Raw genomic sequence first — 27,059 nt, 5'->3', positions numbered from 1 at the left:
AGCAATCCAGCCTATAAGAAGTTTGCCCCTGTAATCATCTAAATAAACTATGATGCACTCTTCTCTATTGCAATCCTAATAACCTGTGGCTAATAAGAACACGAGAACTAGGAGCAGGAGTAGGCAATTCAGCACCTCGAGCCTGCTCTGCCATTCAACACGATCATGGCTGATCTCATCTCTGCCTCAATTCCATTTTCCTGCCCTTCCGCCATCACCCAGCAACCCATTATTAATTTAAAATCTGCCTATTTCCTCCTTAAATTTACTCAATGTCCCGGCATCCTCCCACATTCTGGGGTCGTGAATTGCACGGATTCACGGCCCTTTGGAAGAAGTAATTTAATCTCTACTTTAAATCTGCTACCCCTTATCCTAAAACTATGAACTCTCATTCTATATTGCCCCACAAGGACAAGCATCCACTCTACATCTACTTTGTCAATACATTTTACCATATTAAATACCTCAATTAGATCTTCTCTCATTCTTCTAAACTTGAGAGAGTATAGCTCAAGCTCTGTTCACAAGACAGACCCTTCATCTCTGAAATCACTCTGGTGAACCTCCTCTGCACTGCTTCAAATGCAACTACATCCCTCCTCAAATAAGGGGACCAGAACTACACAGTACTGCCGGTGCAGTCTCATCAATGCCTTGTTTAGTTGCAGCAATGCTTCCCGACTTTTATACTCTATTCCTGAAGCTATAAAGGCCAAAATTCCATTTGCCTTCCTTTTTACTTGCTGTACCTGCACGCCAGTTTTCTGCGATTCATGCACAAAGACATCCCTTTACACTGGAGCACTCTGATCTTCCTCTCCACTTAGAAAATAAGTTGCCTTTCCATTTTTCCGACCAAAATAGATAACCTCACACTTATCCACATTAAACTCCAGCTGCCAAATTCTGGCCACTCTCCTAACCTATCTATATCCATTTGTAAATTTCTTTGGCGCGATTCTCCGCAAATGCGGAGAGTCGTGAAGGCTGCCGTGATTTTCACATTTTTGTGCTACACATTTTAATTTGTACGTTAAATTACCAGCTTGATAACTGCACCAAGCAAAGCAAACAAGGAAAAGTTATAATTACAAAAGAGAGATGAACCAAGGAATGAGAAAAGAAACACAAACAAGCAAGGATCACTATAATATTCCCATCTACATGTTTCCCCCCCATCTGTGGCTGTGGACCCCATTTGGCCTCAGTTTCACTGCCCAGTGTTGGCCCTAGCGTGTATTACCTGGCATATTGCTACTCTCTTTGGTTTTCAGCTTACCCCCGGACTCATCCTCTCCGTCTTAATTGCATCCCTTGAACTCCTGGAGCTCCTGTGTAAGGGAACTCCCTCCATTTGTTTGTCAGGGGAGGGAGCTCTGTGTGCGGCCTGGCGGTCCATCTCATTCAGGTGTGGCCAAAGCCTCGCCGCCCCACATACTTGCCATCTCCTTGTTCCTTCTTTCCAGGTTTTGCTGCCTTTGCTGTCTTTTTGGCCCTTGCTGCTGCTTGGCATGTCTTGTCCTGATGGTGTTGGAGGTGGGTGAGGGGTGTTTCCTCCCAATTTTAGTGGGCTAGTTTGGGTTTACAGTGCCTAGTTCCAAGTATTCAGGAGGAGAGACAGTTTTTGTGCATCCGCTCAGCGCATCCCCATCACCAGAAGTCAACCTCTTTGGTGTAATTCTGCTGGAAGTTGGTGCAATGTTTTAAAAGTTGAAATTAATCAAACATGATTACCCTTCATAAAACCATGCTGACTCTGATGGATTGCATTTTGACTTTCCAAATGTCCTGTTATTCCTTCCTTAATAATGGATTCTAACAATTGTCCAATGACAGATGTTAAACTAACTGGTCCAAAGTTTCCTACTTTCTGCCTCCCTCCCTTTTTGAATAAGGGCGTTACATTACATTTTTACAATCCACTGGAACCTTTTCCACGTTGAGGGAATTTTGGAATATTATAACCAATGGATCCACTATCACCACTGCCACTTCCCTTTAGACCCTAGGATGTAGTTCGTCATGGCCTGAGGACTTGTCTGCCTTCAGTCCAAATAGTTTGTATAGCACTTTTTCCCTATTGATGATGATTGTTCAAAGTTCCTCCCTTTCTATTACCTCTGCATTTCTTGTTACTTTTGGGATGGTACCAGTGTCCTCCACCGTGAAAACTGAGGCAAAATATTGATTTAGCGTCATTTTTGTGTTCCCCACTATTAACTTCCCAGCCCCATCCTCCAAGGGACCAACATTCACTGTAGCTACTCCCTTCTCTTTAATATACTTACAGAAGCTTTTGCTGTCCTTTTTTATATATTGTGCTAGATTTCTTTCATAATTTACCTTTGCTCATTTTATTACTTCTTTAGTCACCCTTTGTTGATTTTTAGAAGTTTCCCAATCTTCCAGCCTGCCACTGGCAGGGGCCCAGCCCTGCACCCTTTATAATAATCGATGTTGACGCTTCTCTGGAGGAATCCCAATAATTGTGATAGGTGTTCTTCAACAATGATCTAAGCACCTGATGACTCTTGGTCGCGGCCTCAACCCCTCGCCACCACTATTTCAATGTCCATGAGAAACTCTGCACAATTTCAATATGCGTGATAGACCTGACTCCAAAGTGATCTCAATAACTTGTGTATCTTGTTCTACTTTCCATTACTTAAGTCATTTGAAAAGCATTATTGCTTCAGGAACTGACCTTATTCCATTAACAAGTTACCATTAAGGTTAAAGCAATTGATGTAGATGTGTATGAAATGGAAATGCGATTTCTGTGGAGTCTAATAATTGGCAATGTGCTGTGTATTACAGGGGAGTCATGCTACTATGCTGTAGCAGTGGTAAAGAAAAGCAGCAGTTTTACGATCAATAACCTGAAGGGCAAGAAATCCTGTCACACTGGTCTGGGTAAATCTGCTGGTTGGAATATCCCTATTGGAACCATTGTACAGCGGATGAAAAATCAATGGAACAGAGAGGACCCTATTGAAAAATGTACTGTACTGTTTTGCTTTCTTTTGTCAGAAAACTTTAAATGGCTGTGTTTAAACTAGATCAGTGAAGATCAAAAGGTTACTGAAAGGTTAGCTGGAAATTGCTTACTAATACCAGACAGACCAGATCTACCACAGGCCTGTTGGGCAGTGCCTCAGGGTCAAGGATGACTTGTTCCACTCTGGGGAGGTGGGTTCTGCGGTGGCTGCATAGTCCGATCCTGGATCCGCAGTCTGCTGCAGGTTTGACAGGTGGTGTTTGATGCGATGGGTGGGTGGGATGCTCTGGATTCTGTGCTCTCTTTCCGCTGTTTATGCTTGGCCTCTGAGAGCTCCACCCACGACGCTCAAGGTGATTGGCGCCTTCACGGATGCTTTTTCTCCAGTTTGTGTGTTCTGAGGCAAGCAAGTCCCACGTGTTGATGGGGATATTGCATTTATTTAGGGAGGCTTTCAGAGTGTCCTTGTGGAATTTCCTCTGCCTTCCGAGCGATCGCTTGCCATTGCTGAGCTCGGAGTAGAGCACTTGTTTTGGGACTACGCTGTTTTGCATTCTTTTGTCAGGAACATTTAAATGGCTGTGATTAAACTAGATCAGTGAAGGCATCAAAAGATTACTGAAAGTTTAGCCAGAAATCGATTACTAATACCAGGCAGACCAGATCTGCCACTGGTATTTGATGAATGGACGAGGTCTGTCTGATGGGCGGGAGGGGAGCAGATGCCAAAGGACTTTTGAAAACAGGCCAACGATGGGCTAGAGTATTTTTATAGGGCTTGGAGGAACATATTTGGTTCCGCAAACATCATTAAAAAAACTTCAAAAGAATGACCGTTTTGAAGATTCGGCCAATGATCTCTTTGAAATTTGCAGTTGAAGCTTCTCAATGAGTGGAAAATTGGGACAAAAATCTAGGACTGAATTTTTAAGATGGGGAGGACACCTCCGGCACACTCTGCCGACGCCAACAGCCCCAATGCTGTATCACGCTGTAATGAACAATCAGATTGGCCGGTAAATCGGCGGCCCCTCCAAGCACAGTGCTGCAGTGGGTGGAAGAGGCACTGCAGGGAGTTGCCTAGAATTAAGTCTGGATCAGAGGGGGTCTGAAGGTCACAGGGCCTTAAGGGGAGGGGGTGCCATCATGTTCTGATGGAAATGTCCATTCCCCTCCCCCTTTCCACCAGAGATTGAACTTCCTTTACTTCCAACCTTCTCTCCCTCTGAAATAACTTTAGTCATCAACCTAAAAATTGAGGCAGGATAGGAAAATGCCTTAATTGGGACAAGGGTGGGCTTCCTGTCCCCGACCCTACCTGCCTCAGCGTAAACTCTCAACCATGTTCGGTCTGATCAGGAAGCCGGAGGGAATCCCGTCCTGCAATTCCATGCTCTTCTGGCCTCAAAACCTACCAAGGGTAGGGGACGTAAAGTTCTGGCCCACCTGATGTGTAAGTTTTGCCCATTTCTCTTTCAAGATTGCAACTGGGGTCCCACACAGATATAGGATGTCCACTCTTCCCATGTGTACATTTAAACAGCCTCCTTCCGCCTTTGAGAGCTTGAATGCCTATGTCAAGCCTGACTTAAAGTTAATTCAGGCTGGCACCTGGGCACAAAAGATCTCCAGCTGTCCTGCAACAACCACTTGTCCAGTTTACAAGTTAGAAGTGGAACTCCCATAATTCCTATTTCTATAAGAGGTGAAAATCTGACCTAGGAGACGACAGGCCACGTCTATAACCATTAAATGAATGGAAATAAGAGCTGGGAGCTGAAGTATCAAATAAACAAATTCTCACATTGCAGCTCATCAGATACTTCAGAAAGCTTTTGACCTGATTTCACATGAAAGACTTCTAAAGTTATGAGGAATGAGAATCTAGATTCGTACATGATATAGGAGACGGTGTCCATTAAAAGAAAGATAAAGAAAATGTTCTGTGAGGGGATTTGATCAATCATGCTATTGAGTAGATGACATATTCAATTTAATCCTGATAAATGTAAAGTTTACACAGTAGGATAAGATGTGTCATAAGTATATGATGAATGGAACACCATTACTAAAAGGAGATGCCGAATGAGCTGGAAGTAACAGTACACCTGTCATTTGCAATGTGTGGATGTATAGATCAATGATAAGGTTAATACAACAGGGATGTGGAAACCCGTGCAGTCCAAAGATAATTTTACAAACTGACACTGAAAGGATGCAAGCCTAGCCGGCTGTCAGGTCGTCCCAGAAATTTGAACACCTGCTACCCTTGTTTTTGTGACCAAAGTACTGGGGTCAGCGTGCTCCTAAATTTCTATTGTGCCCGTCGATGCTCTGCCTGTATGGTGTTTCCCTCCTTCCTCTCTTTGCCTAGAATTCTCTCTCTCTCGACTCCTTCTGTTTTCTGTTTCTCAACCCCCCCCCCCACCTTTCATTTTGATCCCCTTCTGTATCTCTCTCTCTTTCTCTCTCTGACCTTGCGGGTGTATTTTACAAGCCATCCTCATGCAGATGGGCCTGTAAAATAGGGCACTATGCCATTGACGGTGTGTCCATCTCTGCCTGGCCCACATCTGCTGCTATTTTTCGAGTGGTGGGTGAAATGTCTGGTGGGCCTTAGCTGGACCTGAACCGGCTTCTGCTCAGCAGGAGAGGCCCGTCCAATTAAAAGAAATCTGCCTGATTATCTTCCATCCATTTCCAGGGACGGAAAATCAGGAGGGTTCCTTTAGAGGCATTGCTCCCAACCTTTCAATATTCACTGTACCCAAATAATCCTGCATTGTTGGATGTCGACTCGGGAAAATCTCTATTATGGATTCATATTTTTCTGTTATTGCACATTAATTTCCACTTTTCTTTCACCCCTAGTTGTGGAAACGTTCTTTTCCTCTAGCTGTGTTCCAGGAGCCAGTAATCGATTCCCTAAGCTATGTAGTCTGTGTAAAGGAACTGGAGCAAATAAATGCCAACGATCACACAACGAACCCTACTACGATTATTCAGGTGCATTTCAGTAAGTATTCCGTGGTTCTCGAGTCTGAAGTTAACAAATCTTTATTAAGAACTGCAAGGTCCACCCAATCCCCTTTCTGCCAGGGAGCAAGTTCCACTGGTTAGTGGGTGCAGTTCAGTTGCAAATGAATTGTCATATCTTCACCCGAATACTGATAATGTCTTGAGCACAATGTTTAACTGGAAATGAGGGATCAATGCACTTGAGCTTATCCATCCAGGATTTTCCTTTCAACCAGATGGGAAACTAGTCACCCAAGTTATTCTGAAACGGTAAGAGACTATTCGCCATGTATTTACAGAAGAATAAAAGAACATAAGAACTAGGAGCAGGAGCAGGCCATCTGGCCCCTTCAGCCTTCTCCGCCATTCAATGAGATCATAGCTGATCTTTTGTGGACTCACTTTCCGGCCCGAACACCATAACCCTTAATCCCTTAATTCTTTAAAAAACTATCTTTATTTTAAAAACATTTAAGGAAGGAGCCTCAACTGCTTCACTGGGCAAGGCATTCCATAGATTCACAACCCTTTGGGTGAAGAAGTTCCTCCTGAACTCAGTCCTAAATCTACTTCCCTTTATTTTGAGGCTATGTCCCCTACTTCTGCTGTCACCCGCCAGTGGAAACAACCTCCCCGCATCTATCCTATCTATTCCCTTCATGATTTTATATGTTTCTATCAGATCCCCCCCCTCCCCCCTCCGCATCGTTCTAAATTCCAACGAGTACAGTCCCAGTCTACTCAACCTCTCCTCGTTTTTAAACAGTGGTGTCACGTTTGCTAATTTCCAATCCGCTGGGACCACCCCAGAGTCCAGTGAATTTTGGTAAATTATCACTAGTGCATTTGCAATTTCCCTACCCATCTCTTTTAGCACACTGGGATGCATTCCATCAGGGCCAGGAGACATGTCTACCTTTAGCCCCATTAGCTTGCCCATCACTACTTCCTTTGTGATAACAATCATCTCAAGGTCCTCACCTGTCATAGCCTCATTTCTATCAGTCACTGGCATGTTATTTGTGTCTTCCACTGTGAAGACCGACCCAAAAAACCTGTTCAGTTCCTCAGCCATTTCCTCATCTCCCATTATTAAATCGCCCCTCTAATCCTCTAAAGGACCAATATTTACCTGAGCCACTCTTTTTTGTTTATATTTGTAGAAACTTTTACTATCTGTTTTTATATTCTGAGCAAGTTTACTCTCATAATCTATCTTACTCTTCTTTATAGCTTTTTCAGTAGCTTTCTGTTGCTCCCTAAAGATTTCCCAGTGTTCTAGTCTCCCACTAATCTTTGCCACTTTGTATGCTTTTTCCCTGAATTTGATAATCTCCCTTATTTCCTCAGATATATACGGTCGATTTTCCCTCTTTCTACCGTCCTTCCTTTTTGTTGGTATAAACCTTTGCTGAGCACTGTGAAAAATTGCTTGGAAGGTTCTTCACTGTTCTTCAAATGTTTCACCATAAAGTCTTTGCTCCCAGTCTACCTTAGCTAGCTCTTCTCTCATCCCATTGTAATCTCCTTTGTTTAAGCACAAAACACTCGTGTTTGATTTTACCTTCTCACCCTCCATCTGTATTTTAAATTATTTCAGAGGGCTTTAGAAATAAGTGAAAGACTATTCAGCTTGTATTTCAAGGTGCTCCTGAACCAAGTGGAGAAGAGTAAGTATTTGAAATTGTAAAGCACCATTCATGACTTCAGAATGTCCCAACTTGTTTCACAGCCAAGGTATGTTTGAAGAATCGTCAATTCAGTTCAACTCACCTGGAGTATTGGGCGGGATTCTCCCAACGGGAGTCTAAGTGCCGACGCCTGAGTAACAACCGGAGTGTTTTACTCCCGTTCCCAGACCCCTATTCTCCACCTTCCATGGGGCTAGCAGGGGCGTTGCGCGATTTACGGGGGCGGGGCCTCAGCGTGGGGTCAGAGGCCCGGCAGCTTGGGTCCCGCGCATGCGCAGTTGGGCCGGCGCCCAGCATGGGGCCAGCATGGCACTGGAGAGTCAACTGGGCGCCACAGGATCCACGCACACGCAGTAGCACTGGCACCAACGCGCGCATGCGCAGTGCCTCCCTTCAACACGTCAGCCCTGACGCAAAATGGCGCAGGACTACAGGGGCCGACGCGGAAGAAAGGAGGCCCCCAGCCAGAGAGGCCAGGCCACATCGGAGGCCCCCCCCCGCCCGGGGTCGGAGCTCCCCTCCCCCCGCACAGGCTGCCCTCAACCCTTCCACGGTGAGTTCCCGCCGGTTGAGAGCAGTTGTGGACAGCGCCGGCGGGACTTGTCCTTTTTATGACGGCCGCTCGGCCCTCCTGGGCCGAGAATTGGCGGGCCGGCCATGTAGAGTGGCCCCCGACCGACGTCGCGCCAACCACTCCGGCGCCAATGGCACTGATTCTCCGCTCTGTGGAGAATCGCGTGCCAGCGTCAGGGCAGCGTGGCGTGATTTGCGCCGGCCGCGGGGATTCTCGGGCCCAGTCCCGGGCTGAGAGAATCCGGCCCCTGATAACTATATCTAACTCGGTGATATGACTGTGTCCTTCAGACTGTCTGCTGTATCAGGCATCGATGGTGTACTGGGGAATAGAAATGAGGGAAATACGCAGTTTTAAGAAACTCTCTGATTCTGGGTAGTCTGGTCCTTTGGTAGACATTCAGAAATCCTTCTTATCCTGCCGTCTCAACGCTAACAAAAATCTCTAGACAAAGGAGACTACCTGCTTTTTGCTGGCCCTACCTGTTCCCGTACAGAGGTAGTGCAACCCAAAATCTCCCTGTCCCGATGCAGCCAAACCAGGCCACTTCAGCATTCCACTTTACTGGGAGTACCAACTCCCCATCCACACTGAGAATATTTTGAAACAACCGTCATCTTAATATAATAATAATCGCTTATTGTCACAAGTAGGCTTCAATGAAGTTTCTGTGAGAAGCCCCTAGTCGCACATTCCGGCACCTGTTTGGGGAGACCAGTACAGGAATTGAACCTGTACTGCTGACGTTGTTCTGCATTGCAAGCCAGCTATTTAGCCCACTGTGCGAAACAAGCCCCATCTTGATGGCTGTATATCTGAAAAACCCAGTTATAAAGTTAGGGCAAGTTCCCACAAATGAATTGACAATCTATTTTATTGATGATGGCGTGAGCTAAATTTAGGCCGGAACTGTGGGGTACTCTCTTGCTCTTTCAGAATAGCTCAGGATCTTCGATGGCCACCCGAAGAGAAAAATGGCACCTTAATGTCTCAGTCAGTATTTACTGTGTCATGTTTATTCATGAAGCCCCCCCCCCCCCCCCCCCCCCCTCCCCCCTCCCCCTACCCTTCTCAGCCTTGTCCAGTGCCTGAGATGTGGTGACCCTCAGGTTAAGTCACCACAGTCAGCTCCCAAAGGGAAGAGCAGCTTATGGTCCTCTAGGACTGTGGCGATATTAGAGTATGTACTGAAATCTCTGGAGTGGAACAAAAACACACCATTTCCTGTGTGTTCATAGATTTCATAGAATTTACAGTGCAGAAGGAGGCCATTCAGCCCATCGAGTCTGCACCGGCTCTTGGAAAGAGCACCCTACCCAAGCCCATACCTCCACCCTATCCCCATAACCCAGTAACCCCACCTAACACTAAGGGCAATTTGGACCCTAAGGGCAATTTAGCATGGCCAATCCACCTAACCTGCACATCTTTGGACTGTGGGAGGAAACCGGAGCACCCGGAGGAAACCCACGCACACACGGGGAGAACGTGCAGACTCCACACAGACAGTGACCCAAGCCGGGAATCGAACCTGGGACCCTGGAGCTGTGAAACATTTGTGCTAACCACTATGCTACCGTGCTGCCCACTGTTCTTCTCAATTGGTGTTGGGATTGTGGACAGAGTGGCGGAGCAAAGTGGAGGATGGTGTTTTGTGGTTGGGCTTATTTGCGCTGCAACACTAGGGGGAGCAGTTCTTGTAAATGCACAGAGGTGGTGGGGGCGACTTTTCAGCCGCATTGCACCCGGCACAAATCCTGCTATGTCAGGAACGTTTGGCCTGAGGCCAAAAACAGGAAAACAATTTGTGATCTTCCTGGGCCCTTCCCATTGGCCGGAACCAAATCTCATCCAGAAAGGGTGAGAAACATATTTAAATGATTTTGAATGAATTTCAATCTTATTAACGAGATTAAGGTCAGATTTTCTTGCCTCATGGAATCTTCCCATTCAATAGCGGGATGTCAGTCAGATGCGAATCACTATGTGTCCTTATAAGCATGGACCAGGTACGATGGACTCAGAGGGGTAGGAAAGAGATGAGTACCCCTCTCCACTGGCCCCCGGGAAGCACAAGGGCACGGCAGCCACTGGCCAGATGCCGTGAAGAGTGGGGTGGGGACGTCATTCAAGGGAGCTGGGCTTTTGGAGGCTCGGGGTGGGCTGGAGGGGCCAGGTCGGGGTCTCCCCTGGGATAGGGTTGCTTTGGGTCTGGGAAGCCTTGACACCTTCTTTCTTTCATATTTAACACCCCATAACAGCGCAAAGCACAGCTGCAACCTATTGGTCCTAAAGTCCTCTTACAGGACAGAGCCACTCTGCAGCTTATTTTTGGGAGAAATATTCCACTCCCCTTGAAGTTTCAATAGACTCTGTGGTTTCACTGTTGTAGTTTGCCTGTTATATTCCTTTGTGCTTGGTTGTATACATTGAATTTCACACCCCATTAACTTTTACAATTGACACTGTGGGCTATCTCAAAGGCGGATTAGCTTTGTTTGTTTTTATAGCACTTCATAGTCCATTAACTCTGAAGTGCTTCCTCTTTTGAGCAGGTGTTTTGCCTGACTGCATTTTTCTGTAGTGGACTTTTTGCTACGCTGAAGTGTATTTTAGAAAGAGCAAGTGCTCTGTCTCATAGCAATTTTTTTTAGATTGGATATTTAAAAACCTTTGATGCCTGAATACCATAGAAGCAGTTGGCACTACTTAGACATTAAAGTGCAAGGGTTCCTCACAACCACTTTTGAATTCTCTGGATAGAGGTGATAGCCACATCGGGGGGGGGGGGGGGGGGGGGGGGGGGGGGGGGGGGGGGGGGGGGGGGGGGGGGGGGGGGCTTGGAGGTCTTGGTAGCCTCCAGTTGGGCAGGAACATGACTGGACAGTGCCATGGCACTGGTTGGCACTGATAGGTTGGCACTGCCAAGGGGCAGGGCCTGAAGGGAGGCTGAGGTGGCTAAACGGGAGGGGGGACCTTTGGCAATTCCATGGCGGGGTCTCACTTACTTGGGGGGGGGTCTTTGCTGGTGACTAGGGCCAGGCCTTTGTTGCCGAGAAGTGTGAGGTCTTTGCTGGCAAGAAGGGTGGGGGCTGTCGGGTTATTCTGAGATCGGGGATCTTTGAGGGTCTAGCTTTACTGGTATCTTCAAGCCCCAACATCACATTTTCAGCACAATTCACCCTGGGTGCAAAAAAATTACTGTGTGGGAAGATTGTGATAAGGATCACGCCAGAACACAGCTTTTCCCGCCCAACATGACACTCGAGTCATTTTTGGGGGGGTAATTCCGCCAGTGGCAGTCAGAGAAAGTGAGAGTTGCTCTTAATCCAGCTGGTGTCTGATAACTCTTTCAACATTTATAAATAGAGAGGCAGCCTAAAATAAGTTTTGAGATGCAAACTGAATAGGGAGCAAAATTAAATTGGAATTCTGTACCCCAGAGGACTATGGTTGAGTTTGTTCAAGACTGGGATCGATGGATTTCTACATTTTAAAAATACGATGGTAAAGTGTTAGTATAGGAAAATGACTTTGATCGATTGGTGGAAGGGGCTCGAAGGGCTGAATGGCCCACTCATGCTCCTTTTTCTTATGTTCTTAAAACAGAATCATGTTAGGATTGACAATTCCCCAAAATGTCCTGTTCATTTGCCAATCATTATTGTGGGAATACATTGGGATATTGCTTTTTTAATGGGACATTTTTGTAGATGCTATCACAAAGACTTTGAGAAACATCAAAATGTGTAAGCTTATTCCATCTTACATTATTTATTAATATTTTCTATTTTCTACAAATGGATCTAAACTTCAGTAACTGTGAGTTACCGGGGAGCTCATTCGCTCTTTATAGGTCTTGTGCCCGCGACAAGGGCCTTTCTGCATCACAATTGTTTAGTGCTTTGAATAAAAAATAAAAATAAATGGTAATAAAGAATTGTTGCCCAATATGTGACTTGAGACAATGGGTGGAATATTACCAAGGGGTGGGATGAGGGTGTCTTTAATGGATTGTTCCCCCTTCCCGGTCCACAGAAGCAAGGCCAGCGTGGAGCCCACCCACTCCATGCCAGCCCGCTCCATAGCCGTAGTGCACTGCAATATTGGGAATTCTCTCTCCCTCACTGGGGAGGAAGTCCCACCCTCAGGAATGTTGGCCGATTTGATAGCGGACGTGGGATTTCTATGCTGCAGTGACTGTATGATTTAGACATGGATTTGCTTATGTTGCGTCAGGATTGAACAAGGGAGGAAGCATTGTGGGCAGCATGGTAGCACAAGTGGCTAGCACTGTGGCTTCACAGCGCCAGGCTCCCAGGTTCGATTCCCTGCTGGGTCACTGTCTACGTGGAGTCTGCATGTTCTTCATGGGTGTCCTCTGGGTGCTCCGGGTTCCTCCCACAGCCCAAAGACGTGCAGGTGAGGTGGATTGGCCATGATAAATTGCCCTTAGTCCAAAAAATGCTAGGAGGGGTTATTGGGTTATGGGGATAGGATGGGAGTGAGGCTTAAGTGGGTCGGTGCAGACCCGATGGGCCAAATGGCCTCCTTCTGTACTGTATGTTCTATATTCATTGCTTATAGTGCACTGTGTTAGTTTGCAGCACCAATGGTTTAAAAAAGTTTATTGACGGTACAAAGAAGATTTGTTGATGGTGCTTGGGTCCGACGGTGTAGAGAATCAGTCGGAGTGTTAATTTTTGAAATCATATTTCTTTTTATTGTGCTATTTCTTTGGAAGTAAATCTAAAATGTGTAGCATTCGGTATGTCCTGATTGCATATTGTTCTATGTCCAAACCTTCTGAAGGCTCCTTTAAAGGGTTTACCAGGTCACAAAGCCCCCATGGCAGTTTCCATTAGGGTACGACCTTGACACTGTATGGTGAATTAACTGGTATGATTTTTTTTTGTCTAGATGTTTGAAGGATGATGCTGGAGAAGTGGCCTTTGTGAAACACACCACTGTGCCAGGTAGGTGAATGTGTGCAATCAATTTGTAACTCAATAAAACCTTACTGCACACCTTTGAGTAAACTTTGGCCAGAAAAGAGACGCTTAATAGCACAGTGGGTTAAACAGCTGGTTTGTAATGCAGAGCAAGGCCAGCAGCGTGGGTTCAATTCCCGTACCCGCCTCCCCGAACAGGCGCTGGAATGTGGCGACTAGGGGCTTTTCACAGTAACGTCATTTTGAAGCCTACTTGTGACAATAAGTGTTTTTCATTTACCATGAGTGGTGCCAATCTAACCCCATCACACTGTAATTGTATAATCTGTCCACGCATTTCTTAAAATGCTCTCTGAAAGTTTGTCATCTGAAAAATATGAGCTGCCATCTTTCCTCAGTACATGAAATTTCTAATGTCCAAAATGAGGGTTGAAACAATTGTTTTTCTAAAATATAAAATGGTATTCATTTCCCAAACGTATAACAAACAATTCCATGAATAAAGTAATCATGTGCTTTCCTCTGTGCGTTGAACTTTTTATTGGAAGTCTTCAGTCTTTCTCGAAAGCTTGGGCTTGATATTTTTTCAATAACATCTAGTAGCCTTTCTCATTTGGGTTTTTAAAAAATAACTTTGAAAAATAACATTGAGGTTCCCATTTACACCTGATAGTCTCCCCCCCCCCCCCCCAATTAGAGCATCAACACAAGGGCATGCCGATGTGAATCACGACAGGTCTCCCACAACGTGCACTTGGCAGGTAGAACCCACCAGAAGAGTTAAGGTGAGTGCTCAGTGAGAATCATGCTCAAGCACTGACCCCTGGATGTTCTGTGTGGAGGGGCTGGGGGTGGTTCTGTTGGTTGGAGTTCTGTAGTGTGGGGGAAGCTGATGGGTGGGGGGAAGACTTCTTGTATTGGGAGCCAATATTTTAAAATCAAAGTTGCTGGCGGGGCAAGCTCAATCAGACCCCCGTCCCACCAGCGTGATTTCATGGGACCCGCCCCTTCATTTATTTTATGACTCTTTGCCGAACAATCCGATGAGGCAAGGCGCCTCTGGGCTTGCGGCTTCCTCACTCTTTTCCCCGCCCCCTGCGTCACTTTGCAAACATATGAGTGCGTGTGAGTTAAAGACCTAAGAACAATTGAAGAAATAGATTTCTTATTAAACGCCAAGGGGCTGGATGTTTCTGCAGGTTTTGGGACCCGATGGTGGCAACAGATAGGAATGCCAAGCCCGCACTTGCCAGTTATGAGACAGGCGCAGCAATCTTCCAAGAGGCAGCTTCTCAATTAGCTCTGGCGTCATATATTCTCCCAGGAGTGATCGAGATGCCGAGACAGGTCAAGCCCTGTGAGGGTACCCCAATATGATAGTGCTCTTGCTGGCCAGAACCACAGTGAAGACATAAATAAGGTTTAGGCTAGTAGACCCCAGGGGATGGAGGGGAAATCCTTATGCTGGATCAGTATCGGTTGCAACTTTGACTCTTCATGCTCGCAAAGCTGTCAATAGGGCTCGAGACTCCAGCTCTGATAACCTTCGCATTCCGATGGCTCCTCCCAGCTGTAGGCAGATCCTTTCCATTGAGATGTTGGCCTCCTCAAACAACAAGGTGGGAAAATGCCAGCAAGGTCACAAAATCATCCCTCCTTGGCGTACAAACAAGCATAATTGTTTGACCGTCTCTGCAGAGTGGATTGGAAATATATACAACTCTGTCAGCACACGGGTTTACAAATAAACAGGAATAAACTTTATCTTAACCCATATCTCCTGGCTTGGTCTGCAAGTTATTTCAGGGCCCCCGCACAGATTTCTGGGTTGGAAATCATTATACATACCCTGGGTTCCCATAACATGTTGAGAGGGGGGGGGGGGGGGGGGGGGGGGGGGGAATGGTGGCTGACCCCACTGCCTTCCAATGAAGATGAAAATCTACCATATCAGCTCTGTGCCTGCACACACAATATAACTTTTTGGGTTTCTGATAGACTTTCCCTTTGTTGAACCTGCAATCATTGTGCCATTATTCTACTGATAAATTTACATTATGCATTTATGTTTATCAAATCCTGATATACACTTGTCTTGCCATGATTGGGACTAAGACAAGGATTGAGAGGAGTGCACACACTTGTCTGATAATGTATCTCTATGGATTGTTGTTCCCAGCTGCTGAGAGGCAAAACTATAAGCTCCTGTGCCTAGATGGTACTACACAGCCAGTCAATAATTACAAGGACTGTCACTGGGCAAAAGTGCCAGCTCATGCGGTGGTGGTGAGAAGCGGAGATGTGGAAGATGTCAAGAATGAGGCAATTTGGAGATTCCTTTCATTAGCTCAGGTACGCCGGAATCTGCAGAAAGGAACTTTTTGCTCAATGTCAACACCAAACATTCCTTGTTAAGAAATTTTACAAACACGGTTGCCAGTTTGTTCATGTCAAGATCTGGGAAACATCAATTGGATCATTAATTAGATAATCGGTCACCGGTGCTGCTGGGATATACGTTGACCAGGGAGTTGGATGAGTTTCTAATTATAGACAACAAAACATCCTTTGGCAAAAGGGGCTTTGGGTAACTTTCCTCATGGTCACTGGCCTCTTTAGAGGTTGGTTTTTACCCCTGAATTTCCCATTACTTTCTCCCCTACTTTTTTCACCTCTCCCAGGCTATGTAGCAAACAGTGGATGTAATGATGTTCCACTGCACCATGAAAATATGGAGCGGCCTTAATGGGCCAACTCACATTTACTCATCTGTTGTTTTTCTATGCATACTCGCTGAGATCAAATACAACCTAAAATTCACAAATACTGAGAGTATGTATTTGATTCTTGCCCATGAAACTATCTTTGCAACTTGTGGTTATTTCTGTGAGATTATTTTTAAGGACAGGAGAAAAATACATCTTGCCGATCATCACTTGTTGGCATTGCTATTTGTAAGGTAGGGCAATTCATGTTCAGAACACCCATCCACCAAGGACTGGTTTGTAAATGCCCATGCTAAATTTGCTGAAGGTGCAAAGATAGGTACAAAAATAAGTTGTGAAGAGTAAATAAAGAGGTTACAAAGAGAGATGGATAGGTTAAGTGAGTGGGAAAAGATCTGGCAATGGAGTATAATGTGAGAAAATGTGATATTGTCCATTTTGGCAGGAAAAATAAAAAGAAGCATGTTCTCTTAATTGGGAGAGATTGCGGAGCACTGAGGTGCAGAGGGATCTGGGTGTCCCAGTGCATGAATTGCAAAAGGCTAATATGCAGGTGCAGCAAATAATTAGGAACGCTAATAGAATATTATCATTTATTGCAAGGGGAATTGAAAACAAAAGTAGGGATGTTGTGCTTCAGTTAATAATAATAATAATCTTTTATTGTCACAAGTATGAAGTTACTGTGAAAAGTCCCTAGTCGCCACATTCCGGCGCCTGTTCGGGTAAGCTGGTATGGGAATTGAACCCGCACTGCTGGCCTTGTTCTGCATTACAAACCAGTTGTCTAGCCCACTGAGCGAGGCCACATCTGGTGTACTGTGTTCGGTGTTGGCCTCCTTATTTAAGGAAGGATGCAAATGTGTTGAAAGCAATTCAGAGAAGGTTCATTACACTAAAACCTGGAATAGGTGGGCTTTCTTATGAGGAAAGGTTGGACAATCTAGTCTTGTATTCACTGGTTTGGGAGAGTAAGAGGTGTATTTGGGAGAGTAAGAGAGTTAATTGAAATGTACAAGATCCTGAGGAGTCTTGACAGGGTAGCTGTGGAGAGGATGTTTCACCTTGTGGTGGAAAATAGGTGGGCGCTGTTTAAAAATAAGGGGTCTCTCATTTAAGACAGATATGAGAAAAACCTTTTCTCTCAGACGGTGGTGAGTCTCTGGAACTCTCTTCCTCAGAAGGCAGTGGAAGCAGAGTCTTTGAATACTTTTCAGGCAGAGGTCGATAAATTATTTAAAAAAAATCAATTTTAAGTATCCAATTCATTTTTTTTCAATTAAGGGGCAATTTAGCCTGGCCAATCCATCTACCCTGCACATCTTTGGGTTGTGGGGGTGAGACCAATGCAGACACGTGGACAATGTGCAAACTCCACGTGGACAGTGACCCGGGGCTGGGATCGAACCCGGGACCTTCGGTGCTGTGAAGCAGTAGTGCTAACCACTGCCCCACCGTGCCGCCCTGGGTAGCTGGATTCTTGATAAGCAAGGAGGTGAAAGGTTACTGGGGTCGGCTGGAATGTGGAGTTGAGGTTACAATCAGATCAGCCATGATCTTATTGAATCATGGGGCAGGCATGAGGGGCCGAATGGCCTACTCTTGCTCCTAATTCATATGTTTGTGTGTTCATGCTCAATTTATATAGCCCCAACTTGGAGTTTAGAGAGGAGATTTTCATCTCCTTAGTGTGAGCTGGATCAGAACCCAGATTTGATAAGATAAGGCTCACCCTCTCTGGTCAAAGTAATTCTGCTGATATTACACTGTAACAAAATACACTGGCATGATTCTGAATGGCAATTACTTAAAGATTTTTGAAAGCTATTTGCTAACATGACTGGAAATAACAACGCATTAGAATTAATCCATAGTGAACTTGCGGCATTAGGCCCAGATCAACTAACTTTCTTTTTGAGCCTCAAACAGTTTCCTAAAATCTGTTATTGCGGTAGTAGGTTTTGGCTTGCGAAAATGTTGTCCGACACCAAACATGAGTCAGTGTTGTGTGCTTTGCTCGGAGTATGTTGCAGACCAAGTTTGTAGCACAGTCTTAATGGAGATCGAACCAGGCACCTGGACATGCTGGTATCAAATGATAACATTGAAAATGTGGCAGGGTGAAATATTCCAGCCACTTGTTGATGGCCGAGGTTGTGTTCAGATATTCCAGCCAATGTGTTAACTTGAATGATAATTGATAGTCTTAAATTTGAAAATGGTTAGTGTAGTGAATGTATTCACCATAATATAAGTTGTCTGTATAGTACTGTGGCCTATGGCCAGGGAATGGTAATATGATCTCCTTCCATGTATTGTACTGGAACCCTGGTGGGCTCCGCCTCCGGCTCTGCCCCCCTGGGCGATATATAGACCTGCCGCCTGTGGGAGGCGCTCATTGTTACAGCAGTCACAGACAGGCAAGTTCGATGATAAAGAAGCCTATGTTCACTTGTTCTCATCGTCTTGTAGTGAATTGCTGGTACACCGGTTAGTTTAATGGGTGTTGCCTGGGTTGCAGTGTTTCAGCTATGAAGAGAGGCTGGACAGGTTGGGGTTGTTTTCCTTAGAGCAAGGGAGGCTGAAGGGGGGAACCTAATAACAATAATAATCGCTTATTGTCACACGTAGGCTTCAATGAAGTTACTGTGAAAAGCCCCTAGTCGCCACATTCCGGCGCCTGTTTGGGCAGTCAGGTACGGGGATTGAACCCGCGCTGCTGGCAGTGTTCTGCATTACAAGCCAGCTGTTTAGCCCACTGTGCTAATAGATAGGGTAGACAGGTCAATAACCACAGTGTATAGTTTTAAGGTAAGGGGCAGAACATTTAGAGGAGATTTTAGGAAAAACGTTTTCAGCAAGAGAGTGCTGCGCATCACACTGCCTGGAAGGGTGGTAGAGGCAGGAACCCTCACAACATTTAAGAACCATTTAGATGAACACTTGAAACACAACAACATACAAGGTTGCTGACCAAGTGCGGGAAAATGGGATTGGAATAGATATTGTTCAGGCCGAAGGGCCTCTTTCTGTGCTGTAAAAACTCTGACTCTATGACTCCAATAGTTGAGATTAACGAGGATTTGTGTTCTCCTCATATCATGTTTTACAGAAAAGATTTGGACCACACACTCAAGGGCAATTTAAACTCTTCAGTTCAGCAAAATATCAACGAAAGGATTTGATGTTTAAAGACGCAACAGAAGAGCTGATTCACCTTCCCAAAGGAACTGATTACCTTCTGTACCTTGGCACTAACTACGCAAATGCTCTAAAATATATTCGCAAAGGTAGGAATGGTAACTGGTGAGAATTAAGAGTAACTGATAACTTGTTTAGACTAGCATCACCCTTTTTCCTCTTGGTTCCATCCCATTCCAGGATTTGTTATGTGATAGTTTTAGCTGAGGAAGCTGGGCAGCTCTCTAATCTAGTAGAGGACTGCTGGATGCCTATTCAGAGAACCTGAGATCAAATCTCAGCCTCAAATGACCTTTGACTGTGACTAAACTTTGTGAGCACAATCTATTAATGGGGACGCTTTTCCACCAATTAATCTGTCACCCCCAAAGATAAGTGGTGTCATTCTCCGTCCCGCCGCACACAGTTTCTGGTGTGCGGTGGGCCCCGCCGGCAGCAGGATCCTCCGTCCCAGCAGTCGGCCAATGGGGTTTCCCATTGTGGGCACCCCCATGCCGCCGGGAAATCCACAGGCGGCGAAGTGGAGGATGCCGCCAAAGGAGAATCCAGCCCATGAGGCCCAGCCCAAACAAGGGGTGGAATCTAAAACTGAAGCACTATGGCTACTTCTTTGTTACCTAACACCAATCAAAAGTGGATTGGACTCGAGGCATGATCCTAGGCCACATTGACTGATGTGGCCATGTGGATTTATGGGGTGTTAACTCCTAGTTGAATTCATGGAGGCTAGATTTAAAACTGTTGGCATCAGCATTAAAGGGGAGTTGAGGAGAAATGTTTTGATCCAGGGATTGGTGATTGGAACTCATTGTCTAAAAGGGTAGTGGAGGCCAAATCCCTCACTGTATTTAAAAAAAGAACTACTTGGATATGCGCTTGAGGTATTGTAACCTACAGCTGGGCTATGGAGCAAGAGCTGGAAATTGGGATTGGACTGGATAGCTCTTGTTCAGCTAGCACAGACTTCATGGTCTCTTTCTGTGCTATAGGAAAGGCAGTGGAGCAGTGATATTGTCGCTGGGATAGTAATCCAGAAAACCAGAATGATGCTCTGGGGACCCGGGTTCAAATCTCATCATGGCAGATGGTGAAATTTGAATTCAGTAAAAATCTGGAATTAAAGTTTCAATGAAGACCATGGGCGGGATTCTCCTCTACCCGGCGGGGCGGGGGGTCCTGGCGTGTTGGAGTGGCGCCGCCAATCCCGCCGGTACCAGAGGTGGTTTAATCCACGCCGGCAGGAGAGGCTTGTCAGCGGCAGGACTTGGGCCCATCGCCGGCTGGAGAATCGCCGCTGGGGGCCCGCCGACTGGCTCGGCGCGATTCCCGCCCCTGGCGATTCCCGGGTGGCGGTAAATTCGGGACACGCAAGGGGGGCGGGGGGCGGGGGGTTGACGCTGGCCCCGGGCGATTTTCTGACCCGGCAGGGGGTCGGAGAATCCCGCTACATGAAACCATTGTCGAATGTCCTAAAAACCCATGTAGTTCACTAATGCTCTTTAGGGAGGAAATCCATCGTCCTTACTGGTCTGGTCTGTATGTGAAAGCACAGAAAAATACTCTGGGCGAAATTCTCCGCCCCCCACGACGGGTGGGAGAATAGCGGGAGGGCCTTCCCGACATTTTTGCCGCCCACCCGCTATTCTCCCCCCCACCCCCCCCGCCGAAGTCCCGACCCGAATCGCTGCCGCCGTTTTTTTACGGCCGGCAGCGATTCTCAGCTGTTAGATGGGCCGAAGTCCCAGCCCTTTCCGCCGTTTTTACGAACGGCAAACACACCTGGTCTTGCCGTTCGTAAAACCGGCGTCACAAACTCGCTATTAATAACCATGGCACCGATTGGCACGGCCGTACCACGGCCGTGCCAAGGGTGCCATGGGCCCGCGATTGGTGGGCACCGATCGCGGGCAGCGGGCCCGATGCCCGCGCACTACTTGTCCTTCCGCCGCCCCGCAGTGTCCATTCGCGGGGTGGCTGAGGGGCAACCCGGCCCGCGCATGCGCGGGTTTCGCGCAAAAACGCGATGACGTCACCCGCGCATGCGCGGGTTGGAGTCTTCCAAACTGCGCATGCGCGGCTGACGTCATATGACGCGTCAGCCGGCGCTAACTCCGGCAAGCGGGCTTAACGATTTTCGTTAAGCCCGTCTTGCCGGAGCCTACGGCGTCGGGCTGCTAGCCCCGACCGGGGACCAGAATCGGTCCCCGGTCGGGAAGGGGCGCGCTGCCGTAAAACCCACCCGGGTTTTACGGCAGCTTTACGATTTCTCCCGTTTTGGGAGAATCGCGCCCTCTGCGTTTGAATTCGACTTCAGAATAGAAGTAGCAATGTGATAATTGTGCAAGACATTCAGTGCACATATTTCACGGGAGTTTAATTTTTCAAGGAAACTCCATGGGCACTGCCATGAAGACAATCATGGAATCATAGAATCCCTACAGTGCAGAAGGAGGCCATTCGGCCCATTGCATCTGCACCACCCTCCAAAAGAGCGCCCTACCTAGTCAACCACGTCCCCACCCTAATCCCAGAAAGCGGAGCACCCGGAGGAACCCAACTCACCCACGGGGAGAAAGTGCAAACTGCACAGAGACAGTCACCCAAGGCCGGAAATGAACCCAGGTTCCTGGCATCGTGACACAACAGTGCTAACCATTGTGCCACCGTGCTGCCCCAAATTAATTGAATGTTTTAACGTCCTCCAGCTGCCAAAGTAGGATCTGAACTCATGTTCACAAGATTACTTATCTAGTGACAGTACCACTACACCACCATCTTCCTATTCTGTATAATGTAAAAAACAGTCTTTCATTCCTGGTTAGATGAATTGCAACGGCGTTCGAGTACTGACACAATGATCACACTGATAGAACCAAAAAGACAATTACGCAGTGAACTGTTCGCCTTAAAATAAATTCCAACAATTATTAATCCTTTGTCCTCGTGGCTGATGAGTGGCTAGGCCAAAATCATAAATATTGGGCACGATTCACCCAAAAAATGACAGAGGGCGTTCTTTTTCTGCTGTGCCCGTCTGAGACCGGAAATTCTCGCCTGAGGTCAACATACCTTTAAATGGTTCCTTTCCCGTCCGTGACAATTCTTGCAGCAGGCACGGCTGAAACACCCTGCCCCAGGTGTCATTTTGGGCAGGTTTGGCGGGGTGTTTTCCCCTCAGCTTTTTGGGTGGGATCCAGACCTAGATTCACCCACACTTAATCGTTTTCTGGGGTTTGGGGAGTTTCTCCCCAGTCTAACCCACTCTTCGAATTCTTTTCAGCAGTGGGGAGCTGGACACACCGGTGAGACCAGCTCCTCAGAGGTTGGGCCATTTTGAAAGGGTTTCCGTCTCTGTGAGCTTGAAGGTCCCTTCCCCCTCCCCTCCCCATCCATGGGCAGACATGGGCATTAACCCCACCCCCAAATGATAGCACCCTGTTATGGTATCACTGAGGACCTCTCCCCCTTTCAGGTACTCCCATCCCCCCCTTTCAGTACCCCCCCTTTCAGGACACTCCCTTCACCTCTCAATCTTTATCAAGTACCTTTATACCCCTCCTTCACTCGTCCCCCCCCCCTCACCCTCCTTTTATGGGCATGGCTCTCCATGTGCTCCGACCCTTGGCAGTGCCAACCTAGCACCAGGCACCCTGGCACTGCCTAATGGCTCATTTAAATATGATTATCTAGATCACGCCCAGTGAGGGCATGATCCAGATTGCACCGGGCACCGTGGGTTGGGTGACCCACAGCGCCCGTGGCTTTGCGCATGTGCAAAATCAGATTTGGAACTCTCTCGCTATGCTCCTGGCGAGCCCAGATTAGCCCCGGGGGCAACGTGGTGGGAAAATCGCTCCCCAATGTTTAAAAAATTTTGCTCAGAATTAATTTCAAACACATCTGTCTGATTATGAGATCCATGAAGGTGGTAGCTACAAACTGTGAAAATAATTGTTCATTATCATTCAGCATGATTTTCAGTCTTTTGCTTGCTTCTGTGTTTTCGTGATTTTCCAAGTGGTAACTTTTTACTTTTTTGTCAAAATGTAATCTTCAATTATCCTTATGTATGCCTGACAGAAACCTGTCCGCAGTTTATATTCAGAGTCTTTACTGTCCTTGTGCTGTTCAAATTGTACCCCATTCCCTGGAGTGAGATGGCTGGGAGTATGCCTTTTCTTCAGTCACATGCTAATCTCAAGCTACACCACTGCCAGGAGCTATAAGCAGTTCAGGCACCATCCTGTCTGACTACAAGGGTGTGGATAGTCTAAAGGAACTAAAAAGGAAGATGTGTTATCCTGTCTGAAATAGATTGCAGTTGAGTCCCATTCTAGTCGCTATCCTGCTTATTACATGACCCCGCCTATTCTCTCTCCCACATACAACGTAAACCTACGCATTAGCTGTGAATATTGCACCATATGTTTTTGTAGCATTCTGCTTACATACTGCAAATCGCAGTGGATTGTATGTAAAGCCATTGTAATATGACTTCACTATTACCCAATGTACCATTGTTAGTTGATTGTGCACAAAATACGCAGAAAGCCCTCAGGGCAGGAATTACAAATTGGGTGATTTCTTGACATCCTCATCCTGACTTCTGAAACATGGAATTTTCAACTTCCAGAACTGGGATGGAGCTGAAGTCATGATAGCCACTTCCTGAAGCAAGCCTGAGGAGGCAACAGAGGCAGGCAGAAGCTGAGAAAGGCAGGTTAGAAAGCCAGCCTCTGTTTGTTGAGATTTAGCCCAGTTTCCCACATGGTTTTTTATCTTCCTCACCACCCTCAACTCCCAAAACTCTATAAATCCTCTAACTGTTCACATTCTCCATGCCCATGCATCCTCCAAACCTACTCACCTAGTTTCCACATATATACAGAAATTACGAGCTATTTTAAAACACTGGGAAGTCTGTGAAATGCTCATGATGGGATTCCATTGCACAGCTGAATAAGCAAACCCTGCAGAGCTTAATACAAAAGAACCTTTAAAGTTGCCTGACCACGTGTCCGGCTATCTGTTCCTTATTTATTCAAAAGCTTATTAGATGCAGTAGCAAGCAAAAAAGTTGGCATCGGTTCAATTTCTTCAGAGACTTTTCTGATGTCAGGACTTCAAATCAATGTAAAACTCAAAGCACAGTGTCCAAATGACCCATTCAAATCAAATTCTCAATGCTAATGAATGCATAAGAGTAATTCTTCCACTTCAGAACTAAAGAAGAGCTGTGTGTGACTTGAACTACTAACTCCGATTCTCTTTCCAATGACACTGAAAGAGCAAGAGACAATAAAGGTTCCTATTCCTCACTGTGTGGAACTTTGAGGTTGTTACTTTGTGTAGTATTACCAGACTTTTGTGCAGTAATACCAGACTGTTTTTATAGGGGCTCGCAGATTGAAAGTTGCTCCAGTCTGCCAATTATAGTTTATGGGAGGATAACAACCCTTTGAAATTCTTGTGTTGTAGAGACCGGTACCTCAAGTACTCCGTTCCGCTGGTGTACCATTGGGGATCCTGAAAGGAGGAAGTGTGACACATGGACAGCAGTAAACTGTGTCGAGGGTGCCAACGCTGAGGACTGCATCAAACAGATCATGGTAAATGACAGCAGTGTGTTACAAAACTTTTTAATCATGTTCATCAGGTTAAGGTTATCAATGGCACAGTTTTTCATTTAATTTTACCTCAGGTTCAAGTGCAGCAGAATAGTTACAGAGCAAAGCTGCCTCTAAATATTCGGTTCCAAAGCTGGTTAAGTACAGAGTACAGTATATTCTTTCTTCACTGAGGCAGTGGGAAAGAAAATATCCACTCGAATTATACTAGACCTGATGGGGGCGATTTTGAGCCCGCGCTCACCGCCTGGGGGAATATACCGCGAGAATCGGGGAACGTGGTTCTCGCCGGCAAGATCGCATTTCCCGATTTTTATCGGCCCTCGCCGGGGGCGTCACGAGATTCAGGAACCTTATTTTAGTAAATATCAATACATTTCAATACTGTTAACTGCACCTCCTCCGCACCAAATTTTGCCCGCTCTTGAGATTTTCAAACCTCACCAACGTGACGTCACATCGTTCAAGGTTTACAACAGGTTTGGTCCAACGTGAGGCAGTCAAAGGGATCCTTCATGGGAATGTAGTCGCAAGTATGGCCCCTGGGATGGGAGGGGGAAGGGAGGAGAGAGGGGCATGCCTGGGCATTGCCCTGGCACAGGTTAGCACTGCCAGATGGTACTGCCTGACAATTCCAACCTGGCAGTACCATTATGTGCTGGCGACAGTGACAAGGGCGACCCCCATGGGAAGCGGGGCACATCGGCGTGTGGTTGGGGGAGGGGGGAGGATATCTGACACTGGGGAAGGGCGATGGTGGGGTGGGGGGGGGGCGATGCCACGATGATGGTCGGGGTGAGGGGGAAAGACTCCGGTGATTGTGGCGGGGGGGGGGGGGGGGGGGGGGGGGGGGGGGGGGGGGGGGGGGGGGGGGCGTGTGGGGTGGGGGGGGAGCGTTGGGAGGAGACCTCTCAAAAGCTACGTGTTGGGGATGTGGGCCATTTGGCTGCAGCAATGAGAGTAGAGCCTTTTAAAAAGGGCACCTCGATCACTGTGGAGCCAGTTGCCAGCTCCAAGTGTCCCCGCCCCGCCTCACCAGAGTGACGGCGTAAACCACAGCCACTAATTTATTTTCGGCATAGGGGCTCAAGATTTGGAGAGAAAACTGGTTTGTGTCACTGGAGGGTTACTCGCCAGTTTTCAGAATGAGCTTGGCTGCCATTTTGTGGCAACATTCCACCTGATAAGTTATACCCATTAGGAAGAATTAAATTGACTGCATCTGCTTCTCTACAAAAGAGAAAACTGTGCGGTGACTGGTTTTTAAGGTTATGCAGTAGTTTGAAAAGGTAGGATGCAGCGAAGATGTTTTCACTTGTGAGTAAGACCAGAGCTAAGAATCATAAATTTAAGATAGCTACTATTGAATCCAGGAAGCAACTCAGAAAAAAACTTATTTATCCAGAGAGCACTTAGAATGTTAAACCTGCCACCACAAAGAGTGGTTGAGTAACCGATATAGGAACATTAAAAGGGAGGCTGATTAAACAGAGGGGGAAAGAGTAAACAGATCTGTTGAAGGGGTTGCACAGAGTGAAAGGAGGCTTGTGTAGAGTATGAACATCAGCTAATGCTGCTGTGTTTCTGTGCTGCAAATACTGTTTAATACACTGCCTTATAAAACATTCCCAGGTCACGTGTAGGATGGACTAGATACAGAGAAGCCAAACACTTCTCCGGTCAGGTACGGTATGTGTGAGGCACACTGTCCCATCAAACACTCCCAGAGCAGGCAGAGCATGGGTTAGATAAAGAGCAAAGTTTCCGCTACCAAGAGGAACATTCCAGAGCGGGTGCAGCATGGGTTAGATAATGAGTTAAATCCTCTCCACATTAAAGATTAAAATATATAGGGCTTTTCATGACCAGCAGTTATCTCAAATTGCTTTACAGCTAAGGAAGTATCTTTTTGGGGGGCATGATCTAACTGAATCGGAACAGAGTCCCGATACGAGCACATTTAGCCAGGCGTTTCCTGCTGCTCGCAGCGCCGAGAAACACCACGCTGCCTACTGGGACTTTGGTTCGATTCAGGGCCTCAGCGGGAAACATTAAAAATGGCGTCCCGATCTCTTGGCTCCAAAAATGCGACCTCCGGACCATGCCAAAGCCCCAACTCACCTATAAAGGGGTCCTCGAAACCCCCCCCCCCCCCCCCCCCCCCCCCCCACACACACACACACACCTGTGCAGGGCCCTCCTGAGCCCAATTCCCAGTGCAGAAAAATGCCAGCCTGGCTCCTTGGCAGTGCCTCTTGGGCAGGCTGGC

The 27,059-nt window shown here is 46.7% G+C and overlaps 1 protein-coding gene across 1 annotated transcript in view; it reads left to right on the top strand.

The window, feature by feature from the left end:
- LOC119975608 overlaps positions 1–27,059 on the top strand; it is a 147,383-nt gene that overhangs the window by 11,499 nt on the left and 108,825 nt on the right. Inside the window, exons 4-9 of the mRNA XM_038815396.1 lie at positions 2,821–3,003; positions 5,873–6,017; positions 13,205–13,260; positions 15,416–15,588; positions 19,075–19,252; positions 24,642–24,772. Coding sequence (XP_038671324.1) covers positions 2,821–3,003; positions 5,873–6,017; positions 13,205–13,260; positions 15,416–15,588; positions 19,075–19,252; positions 24,642–24,772 — 866 coding nt within the window. The remainder of the gene's footprint in view (positions 1–2,820; positions 3,004–5,872; positions 6,018–13,204; positions 13,261–15,415; positions 15,589–19,074; positions 19,253–24,641; positions 24,773–27,059) is intronic.

Source organism: Scyliorhinus canicula, chromosome 13, assembly GCF_902713615.1.
Source record: "Scyliorhinus canicula chromosome 13, sScyCan1.1, whole genome shotgun sequence".
In the NCBI taxonomy this organism is placed as follows: domain Eukaryota; kingdom Metazoa; phylum Chordata; class Chondrichthyes; order Carcharhiniformes; family Scyliorhinidae; genus Scyliorhinus; species Scyliorhinus canicula.
Note: the sequence above shows the minus strand (reverse complement) of the source record. Positions and strands in the feature narration are given on the sequence as shown.